We start from the raw sequence: 16,569 nt of genomic DNA on the forward strand, positions 1-16,569 counted from the left end.
AGCAGACATTTGCAGCTTTGAGTTAATGCACCCACAGTTAATATTGTCTAGAATGTTTTCTTTGGCCCTCTCACACCTCAAAAAAAAAAAAAGGGGGGGATGCCAGTATGGAGTAGTATTTATATGCAATCATATAAGCCCATGTTCTATATATGTTCAAAACAAGAGCACATTTGTCCAACAGTTAAATTGCTAAACTCATAGAAACATAGAAGAGTGATGGGAGTGAAAGACCAAATGGTCTTTTGAGCCTGCCCCCCAAAAATCTCATGTCTATGGCCAACTAAACAGATACAAATACCTTGTTTGGGGTCAATTGCTATGAACCATGTTTGGTCATCATTGATAAAGAAAGTCTAAACTCTAAGTGTAGCAGGATTTCCAGGCATTGGGCCTGATGTGGGTCTGCCATGGTTACCAGTGACACCTTCAGCCCATTTAAGCTGAATACCCAAGTGTGAAATTTGAGTCAAAGACCAGTCCGGCATCTTTGGTTTTGTTTTGTTTATTTGATATTGGGGATGGGAGAAGGGAATGAGTGGGATGCTCCTCTGGCTCAACTAGGTACAAAATGGGACACTTGAAGAAAAATGCTTTTCAGCGCTGTCTTGACGCTGGCTGGATGCCGACCAAAGCTTGCTGGCACTTGAAAAACACTGACTTGCTGAACTGTACTTGAACTTGACTTCTGACACTCTGGTTAGCTCAAAAGTCCGGACTGTACTGAGAACTGACTCCTGATGCTCTGGTTAGCTCAAAAGTCCTGAACACTGCTCCCTCCAGTCCTTCCTGACTGAGGTAGCTTCTGTATACTGCTTCTGCAACTCTCAACGCTGTACACTGCATGCTGCACGCTGTACACTTTTAACACTTCAGGGCCCAACCGCTGGCGCCCCCTCTGTTCTTCAGGGTCCTCTCACTAGGCACCCCCTCTACCCCTCAGGGTCCTCTCACTAGGCACCCCCTCTACACTTCAGGGTCCTCTCACTAGGCACCCCCTCTACACCTCAGGGTCCTCTCACTAGGCACCCCCTCTACACTTCAGGGTCCACACACTGGCACTCCCTTTGCTCTTCAGGGTCAACACTGGCACCCCTTTTACACTTGCTCCTGCACCGGCTAGCTAGCTCCTGGATCCCTTTGACCTTCACCGGAGTGGTCCCCTCTCTCTAGGCAGACCCCCAGGGGCAGTTTGCAGCACTCATGAACTGGGAATGCTTTCCTGAAACTTGACCTCTCTAAGCTCTGCTGGTCCTCAGCACGCCAGATCCTCTCTGCAGCTCAGCTCAGCCCTCTGTCCCTTCAGGAAAGTCACCTGGGACACCAGATTCCTCTGACAGGAGGAGAGACAGCCACACTCTCCCTCCTGGGACTCTGCTTACCACCAAAGACCTTGCGTCATGTGCTCCCCTTAAACTTATAGCTACTCCCAGAATGCTGTGCGGCAGAATCTGCCTGTCTGGGGTAGATACAGGCCTGAGTGTGCCATTGGCTGGGTTTCTTCCACTGCCCAATGAGAACCCTCTCATGGAGCACAGTGGGGAGACTCCCCAATCTCAACAGCCCCACCTGGGAGACATGACAGCTCAGCTGAAAATCATGGCCCTGCTGATAAGCAGACAAGGCCCACTATGCTTTACCTAGCACCTACCCTGTAGGGTGCTACATAAGCATAGTAAAACTGACTATATATAAACCCATATGACTGTTTGGAAACCAAAAATAGGAGGAGTCTCACATCCATGGAATCATTAGATCCAGGCACCCAGGACACAAACCCCGCCAAGATTGCCCTCCACAGCAGCAGCTGGCATCTCTCCTCTGCCAGCACCTGTCAGAACGACAGACTTTAAGCTGAGGGAAGCTGCCCATGAAGGAAGGACACCCCCAGCATTCTGCAGTGCTATGTCTGTAAGTGTAGGATGATAGGGGGGATTGTACTGGAGGTACACGATGACCTGGGAGGAGGGAGGAAGGGGAAAGTGGTAACAAAGATTTGTGCTTGTGGAGGTAGTTTGTGATGAAAAAGCAGATTTGGGGGAGGGGGAAATAATTTGTGCTGGTATTTTGTTTTGGGGTGGGGGAGGCTAAGGTCATCTACAGCCTGTCCTCTGCACAGATTTTTTGTTGCAAAATGATGATGCCACCATTACTTTACAAAGTAGTATCCGGGTTTGCTAAGGCATTCGGTGCACAGGGTGTAAATGCAGGGCCGTCTTTAACACAGGGCAAAAGGGGCAGCTGCCCTGGGCCCAGTCATTGTTAAGGCAGCTTCCCCTTGAGCCCGCACTGCTCGCAATTAGTTGATAAGTGGATTCGGGAGGGCCCAAGAAAATGTTTGCCCAGGGTCCACTCATTATTAAAGACGGCCCTGTGTAAATGTATATCATTTGTGCTTATTGAACAATATATATAAATGAAGGTACTTCTGTCTGGAATTCAAGTTTAAGTAGACAAGAGATATATTTTTCCAGTCTCTTCCTTTCCCACTGACTCATCAATCTTACTCACATGAACATAAAAAACTTCAATGCCTTCAAAATGTAATTGTTATATTTAAAGCCCACAGTAACATAAGGTCACCATAATATTAACCTGAATTCCAACCTCTATGCTTATTTACTAATCATTTCAAAGGAAATGACTAATCCTCTAAATCTAACCCTCCAGGGTAAGCCACATGACAGACATCGAATTGAAGAGACCCCGTGCCATAGGTTAAATGCTTCTGCTAAGAGCTTATATGACACATATGGTTAACTCACCCTCCAGGCTGTCCTCATGGTTAACGTTGAGGTTCTCATAGGAGTCATAACGTACTAACGGATCAGTGATGTCATAATCAACCAAAATGCTGGGATCCTGCCGCACTACATCTCGCCCTTTAATGACCAGGAAAGATATCAAAACATGTTAGAGGACTGCAGGAAGGCAAGCAGACATAACATTGAAGTGCTGTGTAGGTGTGAGCCAGATATGTAAGAACTAACATGTCACAAGGGTCAGTACACAAATGTAAGGGGACAAAATATACCGTATGTCACCGGCGGTCTTAAGGCAGTGGGAGGAAGTATTACAAATATTGAGGATTTACGCAAGATTACCAAAATGTGATTTAGTGATTAACCATTTTATTAGTAGACTCTGCAGCCAAAACAACTGAAGTAAGACTTTGTTCAAAACCAAAAGAAATGTAAAATGAAAACATTCAATGTATGAACCAAGCCAGATGCTTCCTTGGCTTTCATAAGATGCAGAGAAACAAGTTTTTAAAATGAACACATACTGTATACAAGAAAAATGTATTTTAATGAACCTAGTTTACCTAATTGTGATGCTTTCATGTAAGTCTAAAAAAGCACAGCATGTTGCATTTTTTTTGCATGTACAGTAAATGTCCTGAAACACATGTAAATGTACATGAACACACTGTGAACACGTGAATGCAACTCAGTAACAAAAAAACAAAAAAGCAAAAAAACATAAATAATGCCTAAAAAAAATGAACCACAAACGCACTCCAAAAACAACAAAAACGCATTACAAATGTGTGTAATTATGCACACGGAACTGCACGATGAATGCAGGGACTGTCTTAAAAATGACCTCCTAAAGAATAACCTCAGCCTAAATGGAAAAGGTTAAACACTATCCTGTGAGAGAAACATGGAGAGTGCAATAGCTGACATACCCTGCAAATGCCATCTGATTAGCTTTCAAGCTTACCCTCTGGCTTCCATATGAATCAATAACCCAGAGCAAGTATGCACTGAGTCTGAACATTTGACTTTCCTGATATGTTTATATGTTCTGGGTTAGTAACTTAAAATGTAATTGAGGCTAGAGGGTCAGCATAACAACCAGGCAACTAGTATTTTCAGCAAGAAGGTCAACTCAGCAGCCAGACCGCTAGCATTTTTAGCCAAAGTGTCAGTTTAACAGCCAGAAAGCTAGCATTTTTAACCAGAGGGTCAGCATGACAGCCAGCATATTCAGCAAAGGTGTCAGCCTAACTCTTTAGGTTTTGAAGAAGGAGCCTTTGAGTATGCTGCAAAACTAGTCACCTCCCCTTGCTGACGTCACTTCCATGGTGGTTTCAGGAAAGTATAAAAAACAAGAGAAGGGCACAATGACCTAGTGCAATATCATAAAACATTTATTGGAAAATCATTAAAACCACGTCATACATTATACTCACAAGAGTATGCTAAATATAGGCATAAAATCAAAGGATTCCTTCGGCTATCCAGAGACAGCAGGACAAGAATAATTCATTGCGATAAAAGAACTTGAAGGCGTCCATACAGATAGGGCTAACGCGTTTCGAGGGAGAACCCTCTTCCTCAGAGCCATGGTTGCAAATGACCAGTTAGACCAGGGGTTTTCAAACTATGGCCCTCCAGTTGTTCAGGAACTACAATTCCCATCATGCCTAGTCATGTCTGTGAATGTCAGAGTTTTACAATGCCTCATGCGATGTGTAGTTCCGCAACAGCTGGAGGGCTGTAGTTTGAGGATCCCTGAGTTAGACCCATATATACTATCCAGCAGAGTGGACAGGACCTCCCACAAAGATAGGCCCTGCCCCTCTAGTACCATTCACATGCAATTGTAAATATAAACAATTAATTTGTGATTTGTAAAATACATGAACACATACAGTGCATTTTCACTTTAAAAAAACAGATTAGACCTTATTGATTGGTTACAATAACCCGAATTCAATTGCACCACATACAGTATATAAAAAGGATAAGGAAAGTGCGGCATTCATCTCGCTCCTCCAGACCCTCGGTTCCTGCAGCTTCTGGCTGGCACAGTGACAGGGAAGACCATCTCAGGAGGACTTCATACATTGATTAGCCTGTTTAATCTGTAATCCTGTAAGTGTATTCAGCTGTTGCCTTTTAATAAAATTGCACATACTGCACTTAGAAGCGCCTTTCTCTGCATATCTAAGCTTAACAGCCAGGAAGCTAGCATTTTCAACAAGAGGGTCAGCATGACAGCCAGTATATTCAGCAAAGGTATCAGCCTAACAGCCAGGAAGCTAGAATTTTCAGAAGTTATAATGGCAGTCCCAATATCTCTCTTAGGAAACTTTTACTTTAAAATAAGAGGTCAAGGTAAGTAGGCAGCAAACAGTGCTTTGCAGACAACTTCCATGTTATTTCTTGACTTGCTACAGCAAAACAACAAGGGAAATGTTATGTGTTGGTAATGACAACACCTCTATACTTCCTTCAGATGTGTGTTCTTAATCCCTAGACAATCCCATCCCATTCTCTTTACAGGTTTAAGGGGTACCTTTACCTGATAAAAGTATTTTTTCCTAAAAGTAGTTCTTAGCAAACAATAACTAACTTGCATTGGGTGTGCATTTAGTTTGTTTCAAATTTGGAAAAATGTTTATATTCAATTTTAGGAAATGTTCAAATGTGAAGCCATATATTAAAATTGATCTCAACTATCCTACTACTGGAAGTTCTGCAGACTGCTCACTCACTTCATTACCAGTATCATCAATGCACTGGGTTGCATGCCCTGATGGTAAAGGGTCATAACTCACCCCAATTGAGTTGGGTGGTTTAAACAAAGTGGCTAACTGAATAATCAGGGCATAGATCAGCTGCAGCACATAGATTTTTTTGGAGGTCATACATAATGGGGTATTGGGTGCACACTGGCTTTTATAAAGGTGTACATATGGCAGTGGGAATAGAGAATTCCATTCTCACTCACCTATTGCCTTGTCCTGTGCGGAAGAAAAGATCAACTCAACAGCTGCATCTTCTGGGAATCTTCCATCTAAGAATGAAAAAAAAAATATATATATAGCTACTATGCTAAAGAACTGCATTATTAGACTTGGGTTAGTTCCAAGACACATGCAACTGGTTTCAATCAATGAGCACTTAAAATATGACTATAAAAAATGTCGCTTTGAACAGAATTTTGCATTCCATGTTTTATAACACCAGAACTAAAAAAAGACATAAAACATGATACAGAGTTGTCCTTTTCTTTACCTAGGGCTGAGATAAGTGACTTTATCCTGATACAGTAAACAGATGGAGCTTTAATATGTTTTGCACAGTATGTGGTGAGACAATGAAATATATAAATGCTACACTTAAAAATATCGTTGCCAGAAGTCCCTTATTAGTAATCTGAACGTGTATATAATCTCTCATCCCTTTGTGCACATCCATCCCCCCCTCCTCAATGTGTTCCCTACCCCTTGTGCATTTGGTCTTTGGCTGAAAGCAATGAATTCCACGTTCTTTCCTATGTTCAAGTCAGTTTGTGGGACTTTACTACAGTTTTCTGCCCTCAAGCATCCCCGTGGGGGCATATATTGGCACTGATTTCTCACATAGTGGATATGCAAATACAGACTTTTTCATGGTCACTATCAGAGCTTATACACTTATGCACAGATCATATGAAAGAGTAGGAATAGAATCAAGCTGGCAGGACGGTGTAATCCAAATGTGGCAGATTTTATTGGCTACATAGTCAATAAAGTGCAAACACGCTGTGTTTCGGCCATCAGGCCTTAATCAGTGCTATGATTAAGGCCTGACAGCTGAAAATTATTAGCATGTTTGCATGGTATTGCCTATGTAGTTAATAAAGTCTACTATATTTTGATGACACAGAGTTACCAGCTTGATTCTATTCCTAGAATTTGGATGCTGTAGGCCCCATGCACACGGGGCGTTAGAAAAAACGTACGTCAAAGTTAGTTCTGACGCCGGAAAAAGCAGCTGTAAAAACGTGCTTTCAGTAGCTTTTTCCATTGGCGTTATTGCACGTTTTGCCACGTTGCTTTTAGCAGCGTTTTTTTTTCTTCCATTCAAAATCAATGGTTCCCTATGGGAGCCTATTGATTTGAATGGAGGTCGCACCGCAACACCGCAAGTCGGATCCGACTTGCGGGGCGACTTGCGCTGTGAGAATCTTGAGGGGGAACTCCACGCCAAAATGGGAAAAAAACGGCGTGGGGGTCCCCCCCCAAGGTTCCAAACCAGGCCCTTCGGGTCTGGTATGGAATTTGAGGGTAGCCCCATGCCGAAAAAAACGGCGTGGGGTCCCCCCCAAAATCCACACCAGACCCTTATCCGAGCATGCAGCCTGGCAGGCCAGGAAAGGGGAGGGGACGAGCGAGCGGCCCCACCCCCCCTGGACCACACCAGGCAACATGCCCTCAACATGGGGGGGTGTTGGTGCTTTGGGGCAGGGGGAGCTCTGCACCCCCCACCTCAAAGCACCTTGCCCCCATGTTGATGAGGACAAGGGCCTCATCCCCACAACCCTGGCCGGTGGTTGTGGGGGTCTGCGGGCAGGGGGCTCATCGGAATCTGGAAGCCCCCTTTAACAAAGGGCCCCCCAGATCCCGGACCCCCTCCTTATGTGAATGGGTATGGGGTACATTGTACCCCTACCCATTCACCCCATAAAAGGCAGTGTATGGAAATAACGACAAGAGACATTTTGGAAAGTTTATTAAAAATCTTCATCCGACTCTTCTTGTCTTCTCCTCTCCGGGGTCTTCTCCTCTCCGGGGTCTTCTCCTCTCCAGGGTCTTCTGCTCTTTTGCTGTCCGCCCTTCTTGTCTTCTCCTCTCCGGGGTCTTCTGCTCTTTTGCTGTCCCCCTCTTCTTGTGTTCTTCTCTCCGGGGTCTTCTGCTGTCCCCTCTTCTGCTGTCCTCTCTTCTTTTCTTTTCTTCTCCTCTCCGGTCTTCTGCTCTTTTGCTGTCGGGTGTCGGCTGTCAGCTCTTCTTCCTCCGGTCCTCCGACGACGACGTCTCCGCTGATTATGCCTATCTCCGGTCTCTGCAGCTTATTATATAGCCATTAGGGGCGTGTCCCCGATGACGTCATCGGGAGGCCCCGCCCCCTCATGTCACAGATGACGTCATCTGTGACATGAGGGGGTGGGGCCTCCCGATGACGTCATCGGGGCCACGCCCCTAATGGCTATATAATAAGCTGCAGAGACCGGAGATAGGCATAATCAGCGGAGACGTCGTCGGAGGAGGACCGGAGGAAGAAGAGCCGACAGCCGACACCCGACAGCAAAAGAGCAGAAGACCGGAGAGGAGAAGAAAAGAAAAGAAGAGAGGACAGCAGAAGAGGGGACAGCAGAAGAGGGGACAGCAGAAGAGGGGACAGCAGAAGACCCCGGAGAGAAGAACACAAGAAGAGGGGGACAGCAAAAGAGCAGAAGACCCCGGAGAGGAGAAGACAAGAAGGGCAGACAGCAAAAGAGCAGAAGACCCCGGAGAGGAGAAGACCCCGGAGAGGAGAAGACAAGAAGAGTCGGATGAAGATTTTTAATAAACTTTCCAAAACGTCTCTTGTCGTTATTTCCATACACTGCCTTTTATGGGGTGAATGGGTAGGGGTACAATGTACCCCATACCCATTCACATAGGGAGGGGGTCCGGGATCTGGGGGGCCCTTTGTTAAAGGGGGCTTCCAGATTCCGATGAGCCCCCTGCCCGCAGACCCCCACAACCACCGGCCAGGGTTGTGGGGATGAGGCCCTTGTCCTCATCAACATGGGGGCAAGGTGCTTTGAGGTGGGGGGTGCAGAGCTCCCCCTGCCCCAAAGCACCAACACCCCCCCATGTTGAGGGCATGTTGCCTGGTGTGGTCCAGGGGGGGTGGGGCCGCTCGCTCGTCCCCTCCCCTTTCCTGGCCTGCCAGGCTGCATGCTCGGATAAGGGTCTGGTGTGGATTTTGGGGGGGACCCCACGCCGTTTTTTCGGCATGGGGCTACCCTCAAATTCCATACCAGACCCGAAGGGCCTGGTTTGGAACCTTGGGGGGGACCCCCACGCCGTTTTTTCCCCATTTTGGCGTGGAGTTCCCCCTCAAGATTCTCACAGCGCAAGTCTCCCCGCAAGTCGGATCCGACTTGCGGTGTTGCGGTGCGACCTCCATTCAAATCAATAGGCTCCCATAGGGAACCATTGATTTTGAATGGAAGAAAAAAAAACGTATAACGTGGCTTAACGCACGTTAAGCCACTTTATAGCAAAGTTATTCAGCTTTTAGCAGCGTCAGGCGTTTTTAACGCTGTACAAGCAAAAAGAACAAAAAAAGGGCGCACCGACCTAGCGCATTATCCTCAATAAAAGGCTTTATTTATGTAACATTAAAAAATGGCTACTCACAGACGTAGATAAACATAAGGCGTGTCAAGCTGATTTGCTCAATTGTCCGTGTTTAGTCCATATAATCGTCCATGACCGATGAGATGACTGACGCGTTTCGAGGCATAGCCTCTTCCTCAGAGCCACTGTGTCATGACTGTCTCTTTGATTTAAGTAGTGAGGTAGTGACCCAGCCACTACCCCCAAGTGGGAGTGTCCCTCCCCCGGGGGGAGTGACTGGAGCACCACCCCACCCACTTCTGTGGCATCATTAGTAATATACAGTGGCATACATTGATCATGCAAGTGCAATACAAATGCTGGAATATATACGTGAAATTAAAATGTATATGCATAGAAACAGTGCAACAAGGAAAACGGTGCAACAATAAAATAATCTGGATAAAAAACCACCATAAACAAATACTACCATAAACAAATACTAAAAATGGATAAAAACGGATAAAAATGCTTGCTGGGTGCACTTAAAATCATTGTAAACATTCCATAGAATGACAGCAAAGGTTAGCTAATATAATCTATCAATAATCGATAGTTCCCCCACAATATTTCCCATTACCTTCGCTGTCTATTGTGTCTAGTCCAGGCTAGATTTTTGTTTATATATGATGATGTTCTGCTCTCTGTTCTCCCAGGCGATTCCATCATACTGGGGGAAGGGATGGAAATAGGGGGAGGGATGGAAGGCTGGGGGGATCCCCACTGAATAGGAGAGATCAGAGAGGGGGGGGTAGGAGGCCGATCGGCCACTCCCCAACTTCATGGGACGAGTGGGGCATAGATAATAATGTAACTTGGAGCCGATCGGTCATGCTGTACCGATCATCGGCTCCGTGGAACGCACGCCGCTACCCGACTTCCGGGTTGTTGCGTCATGCGTTCCACCTGTCGTCACTTCCGCCGACGTCATTTCCTGTATCTCGGGAGTCGAGGTACTGTGTGCAGCGGGGCGGTCTGTCTCTCGGGCCACTCCCTCTATCTCTGCATTGGCCCAACAGACGCCATCAGCGCCCCTAATACATGACATCATATCCCACTTTGTTTACCCTCTAGGCGCTTCTGTAGATTCCTGAATTCGGAACTCCATTGTGCCAATATCTCTGTTTAGAAAGCCTCCACCCTTCTATATACTTGATTAAAAACTATATTTAGGCCACTATATATCTTTGATGGGATTCCAAGAGGTCTAAGACTCACTAAAATGTGCCTCTGGCTAGACGAGGACTTGCAAACCGAATGGTTAGCTAAAATGAGAGAGTGTAACAAACTGTTGTTGGAATCAATCATAAAGCAGAGACAGAGATATTTAGAAACAATTCGTACAGATGTAAAAGACATACAAGAACAGCTTGCTGAATTTGTAGATATAGCTTCTTTTAACACATGGGATGGGAATGTAAATGAACAGGTGGTAAGCTTTGAGACTGAGCTCATCAGCAAAAAATCAGGTAAATTTGAAAGGGATAGGCAGGACTATCAGGAGGGACGGGAATTTAACTGGAAGAAGGGCCCAGGCCCGCGTTCACCATCCAGGAACAATAGGGGGTCCAGGTGGGTTGAACATAATAACTCCCCAAGAACTGGATACACCAGTCAAGGGGAGGCTAGGTCGGGAAAAGCTAAAAAGCCCTTCTCGAATCGAAACAATAAAAATAAAAGAAACCCAAGGAACAATAGCTATAGTAACAACACTAGGAAAGATAGATCACATTTTGGAACAAATGCAGGTACCAAACCCAATATAATAAAAAATACATGCATGGACCCCATAAGGAGGAGTTTAAACGGTAGGGTCGAGCCTGCCGGTAACCCCACCTCCAGTGAAACGGTGGAAGATAGAACCCTGGATTCCGCCCCCACACTAACCAGCACTATAGATATGGTTGGGAGCGCTGCCCAAAGCGAAGGAACACAGCCCCAACCCCTCATTTTTTTAGGGCAGGGGGCTGTGGGGGGATTCACCCCCACGGCCTCGAAACATCTCAACTCCCTCCCCCAGAGGTACCCCACAAGGAAAAGAGGAGAAAGAGAGGAAAAAGAGGAGGAAAAAAGACCAAAAAGAGGGCGGAGATAGGTGGGACATACTCCACCATCAAAATTTACAATCTCTCTGGAACGGTGTTTACGGAAACTGAGTTAAATCTACTTAGAAAAGGGCTCAACTTTGCCCCTCCCAGCTATCCAAATCTCTTTGAGGTATTCATCGATCTGAATAAATACATTAGAGGGCTTACAGTCAAAAGGTTCTATGCCCTCAAAAAGAATCCTGATTCAGGACCTGCTATTCCGGATGAACCGACCCACAATAATGGTAGGGAAGAAGACGCACTAACCATCCTCGAGAGTCTTTACGAGGAGGGGTGTTGTGACGATCTTTTAGTAGATCAAGAACTAATTGGAATGGACAAGGCCCTGATACACACCTCCTTTAAACCCAAGTCATGCTTTTTCCCTCATTGGGCAAAGGGCAATTATATACCCACTTTTTTTGAGGTAGTGTTGGAGGAAATCAAACAGGTCTGTCAGAACAAGAATAGGATGCCCAAAAAGTACAAACATCAAGTGAAGGGACTAGAAATGGGTGAAAATATGACGGACACAATCAAGAGACTAAAGAATAATGAGGAGATTATCATTAGGCAGGCCGACAAGGGAGGGGGCTTGGTCATACAGGATCGATCCACATACCTGGCAGAGGCCTACAGACTTCTGAACGATCAAGGGACGTATGAGAAGCTGAAAAAGGACCCTCTAGTGGAGTATACAACATCATTAAAATCATTGTTGGATAAAGCATTGGGGAATAAAGTAATTACAAAGAATGAATATCACTTTCTATTAAAGCAACATCCAAAAACCCCACACTTTTATCACATCCCCAAGGTCCATAAGGACCTTGAGAACCCCCCTGGCAGGCCGATAATAGCTGGTATTGACAGCCTAACTAGCAACTTAGGCTGTTACATAGATCATTTCCTGCAAGACTTGGTGGTGACTCTCCCATCTTATGTGAGAGACTCAAGTCATATGCTGGATATTTTGACTCCGTTTAAATGGTCTCCTCAATATAAATGGCTGTCCTTGGATGTGTCCTCATTGTACACGTCCATTGAACACATCCATGGACTAAAGGCAGTCGAACACTATCTGAGCCTCAGTAATTTGCATCCCCTCCAAACCACGTTTCTGGTTGACTGTATCAATTATATTTTGAACCACAACTATTTCTCCTATGTGGGGGAATACTACAGGCAGATTAGAGGAACAGCTATGGGGGCAAGGTTTGCTCCCAGCTACGCCAACCTTTTTATGGGGTACTGGGAGGACCTATTCATTTGGAAGAATAACCCCTTCAAGGCTAATCTTGCCTTGTATGCCAGGTATATCGACGATATACTAATCATTTGGGATGGCACACAGGAGGATCTGGCAGGCTTTATACTACATTGTGCAAACAACCCTTTCGGGATCTCTTTTACTCAGGTAACGGATGAAACCAGTCTGGTCTTTTTAGATCTAGAATTATGTGCTGATTCTGATGGAAGCATTGTCTCTAAAACCCATTTCAAGCCAAGTGGGGGCAATGCCTACCTCCATGCAACCAGTAATCACCATCCTAGATGGATAAGAAATATCCCTTTTGGGCAATTCTGTCGGTTGCACAGGACCTGCACAAAAAGGTCTGACTATGAAGAACAAGGTGCTATCCTTAAAGAAAGATTTAAGGAAAAGGGTTACAAAATTGAACATATTGAGGAAGCATATACTAAATACTTGTTGATGTATGAAAACGACATTCTTGTCGAACACTCCTCCTCAACGTATAACCCCCAATACACTAACATCTTCAAGAGAAAGCCTCCTAAGGCTGGGAGTGCAGGGTCAGTCAGGTTCAGCACTGTGTATAGTAACAAAGCCTTTGATATCCAACGCGTGATCCAGCGCAATTGGAAAATTCTTAAACAGGATCCGGTTTTGGGAAGTGTACTGCCACCGAGACCGGAAATAGTGTTTAGGAAGCCAAAAGATCTAAGAAGCCAAATTGCCCCCAGTAGGGGTCCGTAAACCCAAAGTTTCTCAAGGGGTATCAACATCCATCCCCTGGTTTTCAGCCTTTGACCAGAAGGGTAACTTCAGGTGTGGGGTCAAGAATTGTGGAGCCTGCTCCTTCATGTGGCATCGGAAAAAGGAAATAGTTGGCACAGATGGGCGAAGCCACGGGATCAAACAGTTCATTAATTGTGGCACTAGCTATCTTATATATGCCCTATTGTGCCCATGTGGTTTATTTTATATCGGACGCACTATACGACCCCTGAGAGTAAGATTCGGGGAGCACAAGTGCAGTATACTCAACAAAAAGACTAAGGAGGGACCGAGAGACCGGAACAACTACTCGGTACCTCGCCATTTCTGCCAGTTCCATGATGGAGACCCTACAGGGTTAAGGGTGTTCGGGATTGAAGTCATCGGCAAAGATCAGGATGACGGGGTGAGATTCCAGAAACTCTGTAAAAGAGAGTCCTACTGGATATTCACTCTGGGGTCCCTAGCACCAGGGGGCATAAATGAGGATATAGAGATCCATGGGATTCTATAGGATTAATGGGGCATACCAAATCGATAGCCCCACCTGTCCTCATGCACTCCTCACTTTACAGGCCTGATACAGGTGTTATATGGCTCGCCTGTGCCATGATCACCCTTTATTCGGTCTATCTCATCTCTGCTTTTTGTGATATATATATACATATTTTTGATATATATATATTTTTGATAATTTTGATAATTTTGTTAACCTTTTAACAATAATTTTTAGACAAATTCTTTTAATTGTTTCATTTATCTGTCTGGTTTCTATTCCCGGAGCTGCGTTCAAAGATGCGGCTCCTAAGTTCTAGAACCACATCTAAAATTATGGTCCCATTCAGTTTGCAATGAGTCATACAGTCTTGGGTTAGTCATAAACCTGCGACTGTTAGTGAACAAAGAGATTAGTTCACCTAGTTGAGAGGATATGTTTTCCTTAAACAGTCAATCCTTGGGTCATTTTCCAAAAAGGTCCACTCGTTCACCTATACATTCTCCTTGGTTATTAAATTCACATTGATTCTAACAGTTCTCTCTATACTGTGACTGTATTAAGTATCTATTTAGATAGTGTGGTATATTCATATACATGTGAGATACTTGTTTTGTATCTACAAGCTTTAGACCCTTGATTGAATCAGACGGGGGTCCCATCAAACCCATATGCATTTTATATAGAGGAGTTGCTGCGTGCATGTGTGGCTGCGTATGTACATGAGCCTGCATGCCCCTTGTGGGTTTTGTACGTGGTTGTGCATGTGTGCCCACACGGGTATACAATAGGACTACATCATTATTAGTAATTGTATGTAGCAAAAATATACACATGGATAAATGCAATCTTCTTGATTCCATCAAAGATATATAGTGGCCTAAATATAGTTTTTAATCAAGTATATAGAAGGGTGGAGGCTTTCTAAACAGAGATATTGGCACAATGGAGTTCCGAATTCAGGAATCTACAGAAGCGCCTAGAGGGTAAACAAAGTGGGATATGATGTCATGTATTAGGGGCGCTGATGGCGTCTGTTGGGCCAATGCAGAGATAGAGGGAGTGGCCCGAGAGACAGACCGCCCCGCTGCACACAGTACCTCGACTCCCGAGATACAGGAAATGACGTCGGCGGAAGTGACGACAGGTGGAACGCATGACGCAACAACCCGGAAGTCGGGTAGCGGCGTGCGTTCCACGGAGCCGATGATCGGTACAGCATGACCGATCGGCTCCAAGTTACATTATTATCTATGCCCCACTCGTCCCATGAAGTTGGGGAGTGGCCGATCGGCCTCCTACCCCCCCCTCTCTGATCTCTCCTATTCAGTGGGGATCCCCCCAGCCTTCCATCCCTCCCCCTATTTCCATCCCTTCCCCCAGTATGATGGAATCGCCTGGGAGAACAGAGAGCAGAACATCATCATATATAAACAAAAATCTAGCCTGGACTAGACACAATAGACAGCGAAGGTAATGGGAAATATTGTGGGGGAACTATCGATTATTGATAGATTATATTAGCTAACCTTTGCTGTCATTCTATGGAATGTTTACAATGATTTTAAGTGCACCCAGCAAGCATTTTTATCCGTTTTTATCCATTTTTAGTATTTGTTTATGGTAGTATTTGTTTATGGTGGTTTTTTATCCAGATTATTTTATTGTTGCACCGTTTTCCTTGTTGCACTGTTTCTATGCATATACATTTTAATTTCACGTATATATTCCAGCATTTGTATTGCACTTGCATGATCAATGTATGCCACTGTATATTACTAATGATGCCACAGAAGTGGGTGGGGTGGTGCTCCAGTCACTCCCCCCGGGGGAGGGACACTCCCACTTGGGGGTAGTGGCTGGGTCACTACCTCACTACTTAAATCAAAGAGACAGTCATGACACAGTGGCTCTGAGGAAGAGGCTATGCCTCGAAACGCGTCAGTCATCTCATCGGTCATGGACGATTATATGGACTAAACACGGACAATTGAGCAAATCAGCTTGACACGCCTTATGTTTATCTACGTCTGTGAGTAGCCATTTTTTAATGTTACATAAATAAAGCCTTTTATTGAGGATAATGCGCTAGGTCGGTGCGCCCTTTTTTTGTTCTTTTTGCTTGTAGTATCGGTGGACGACCCCAGTCCGTTAAGGGCAGCAAGACAGTAGCCATCTAAGAAGCCATTTGTCAGTCCCGTGAAGAGTGTGGTTGAGGGGCTTGGATACCAAGCGCAGGAGAAGGGTGGTTTCACCTTATTGTTTTTTGGAGCTTTCACGAGTGGGGACTCCAGCAGCAGTGGTAGAACCAGCTCCTTTAAGTGACTAACTGTGCGTCACGAACCACATCCAGCAAAGGCGAAAATATGGTTCTATCCATTGAAGAGCGGGAACTTAGGAGACTTTCTCTGGCCAAAGGCTTCAGTAACAGTATTAACACATATGAGCAGCGGACCACTGCAGACAGCATCCGCACAGATGAGACAGACACTGTGGATAGGGAAGACACCATGGTGTCCCTCTTTTATAGATTGAGACGAACCCTGGAAAAAGAGATGACCCAGTGGTGGGACATTTTACTTTTGGAGAAGTACCTTGAGGTCGATCGGATTCCAAGAGGTCTAAGACTCACTAAAATGTGCCTCTGGCTAGACGAGGACTTGCAAACCGAATGGTTAGCTAAAATGAGAGAGTGTAACAAACTGTTGTTGGAATCAATCATAAAGCAGAGACAGAGATATTTAGAAACAATTCGTACAGATGTAAAAGACATACAAGAACAGCTTGCTGAATTTGTAGATAT

General features: G+C 45.1%; 1 protein-coding gene across 1 annotated transcript in view; it reads right to left on the bottom strand.

Moving 5' to 3' along the window:
- The window catches only part of TNS2 (tensin 2), a 323,653-nt gene that overhangs the window by 56,764 nt on the left and 250,320 nt on the right, over positions 1 to 16,569 (bottom strand). Inside the window, exons 16-17 of the mRNA XM_082248162.1 lie at positions 5,743 to 5,808; positions 2,766 to 2,882 (exon numbers count right to left, since the gene is read on the bottom strand). Of these exons, the coding sequence (XP_082104288.1) occupies positions 2,766 to 2,882; positions 5,743 to 5,808 (183 nt within the window). The remainder of the gene's footprint in view (positions 1 to 2,765; positions 2,883 to 5,742; positions 5,809 to 16,569) is intronic.

Source organism: Pelophylax lessonae, assembly GCF_965119305.1.
Source record: "Pelophylax lessonae genome assembly, chromosome: 2".
Taxonomy (NCBI): domain Eukaryota; kingdom Metazoa; phylum Chordata; class Amphibia; order Anura; family Ranidae; genus Pelophylax; species Pelophylax lessonae.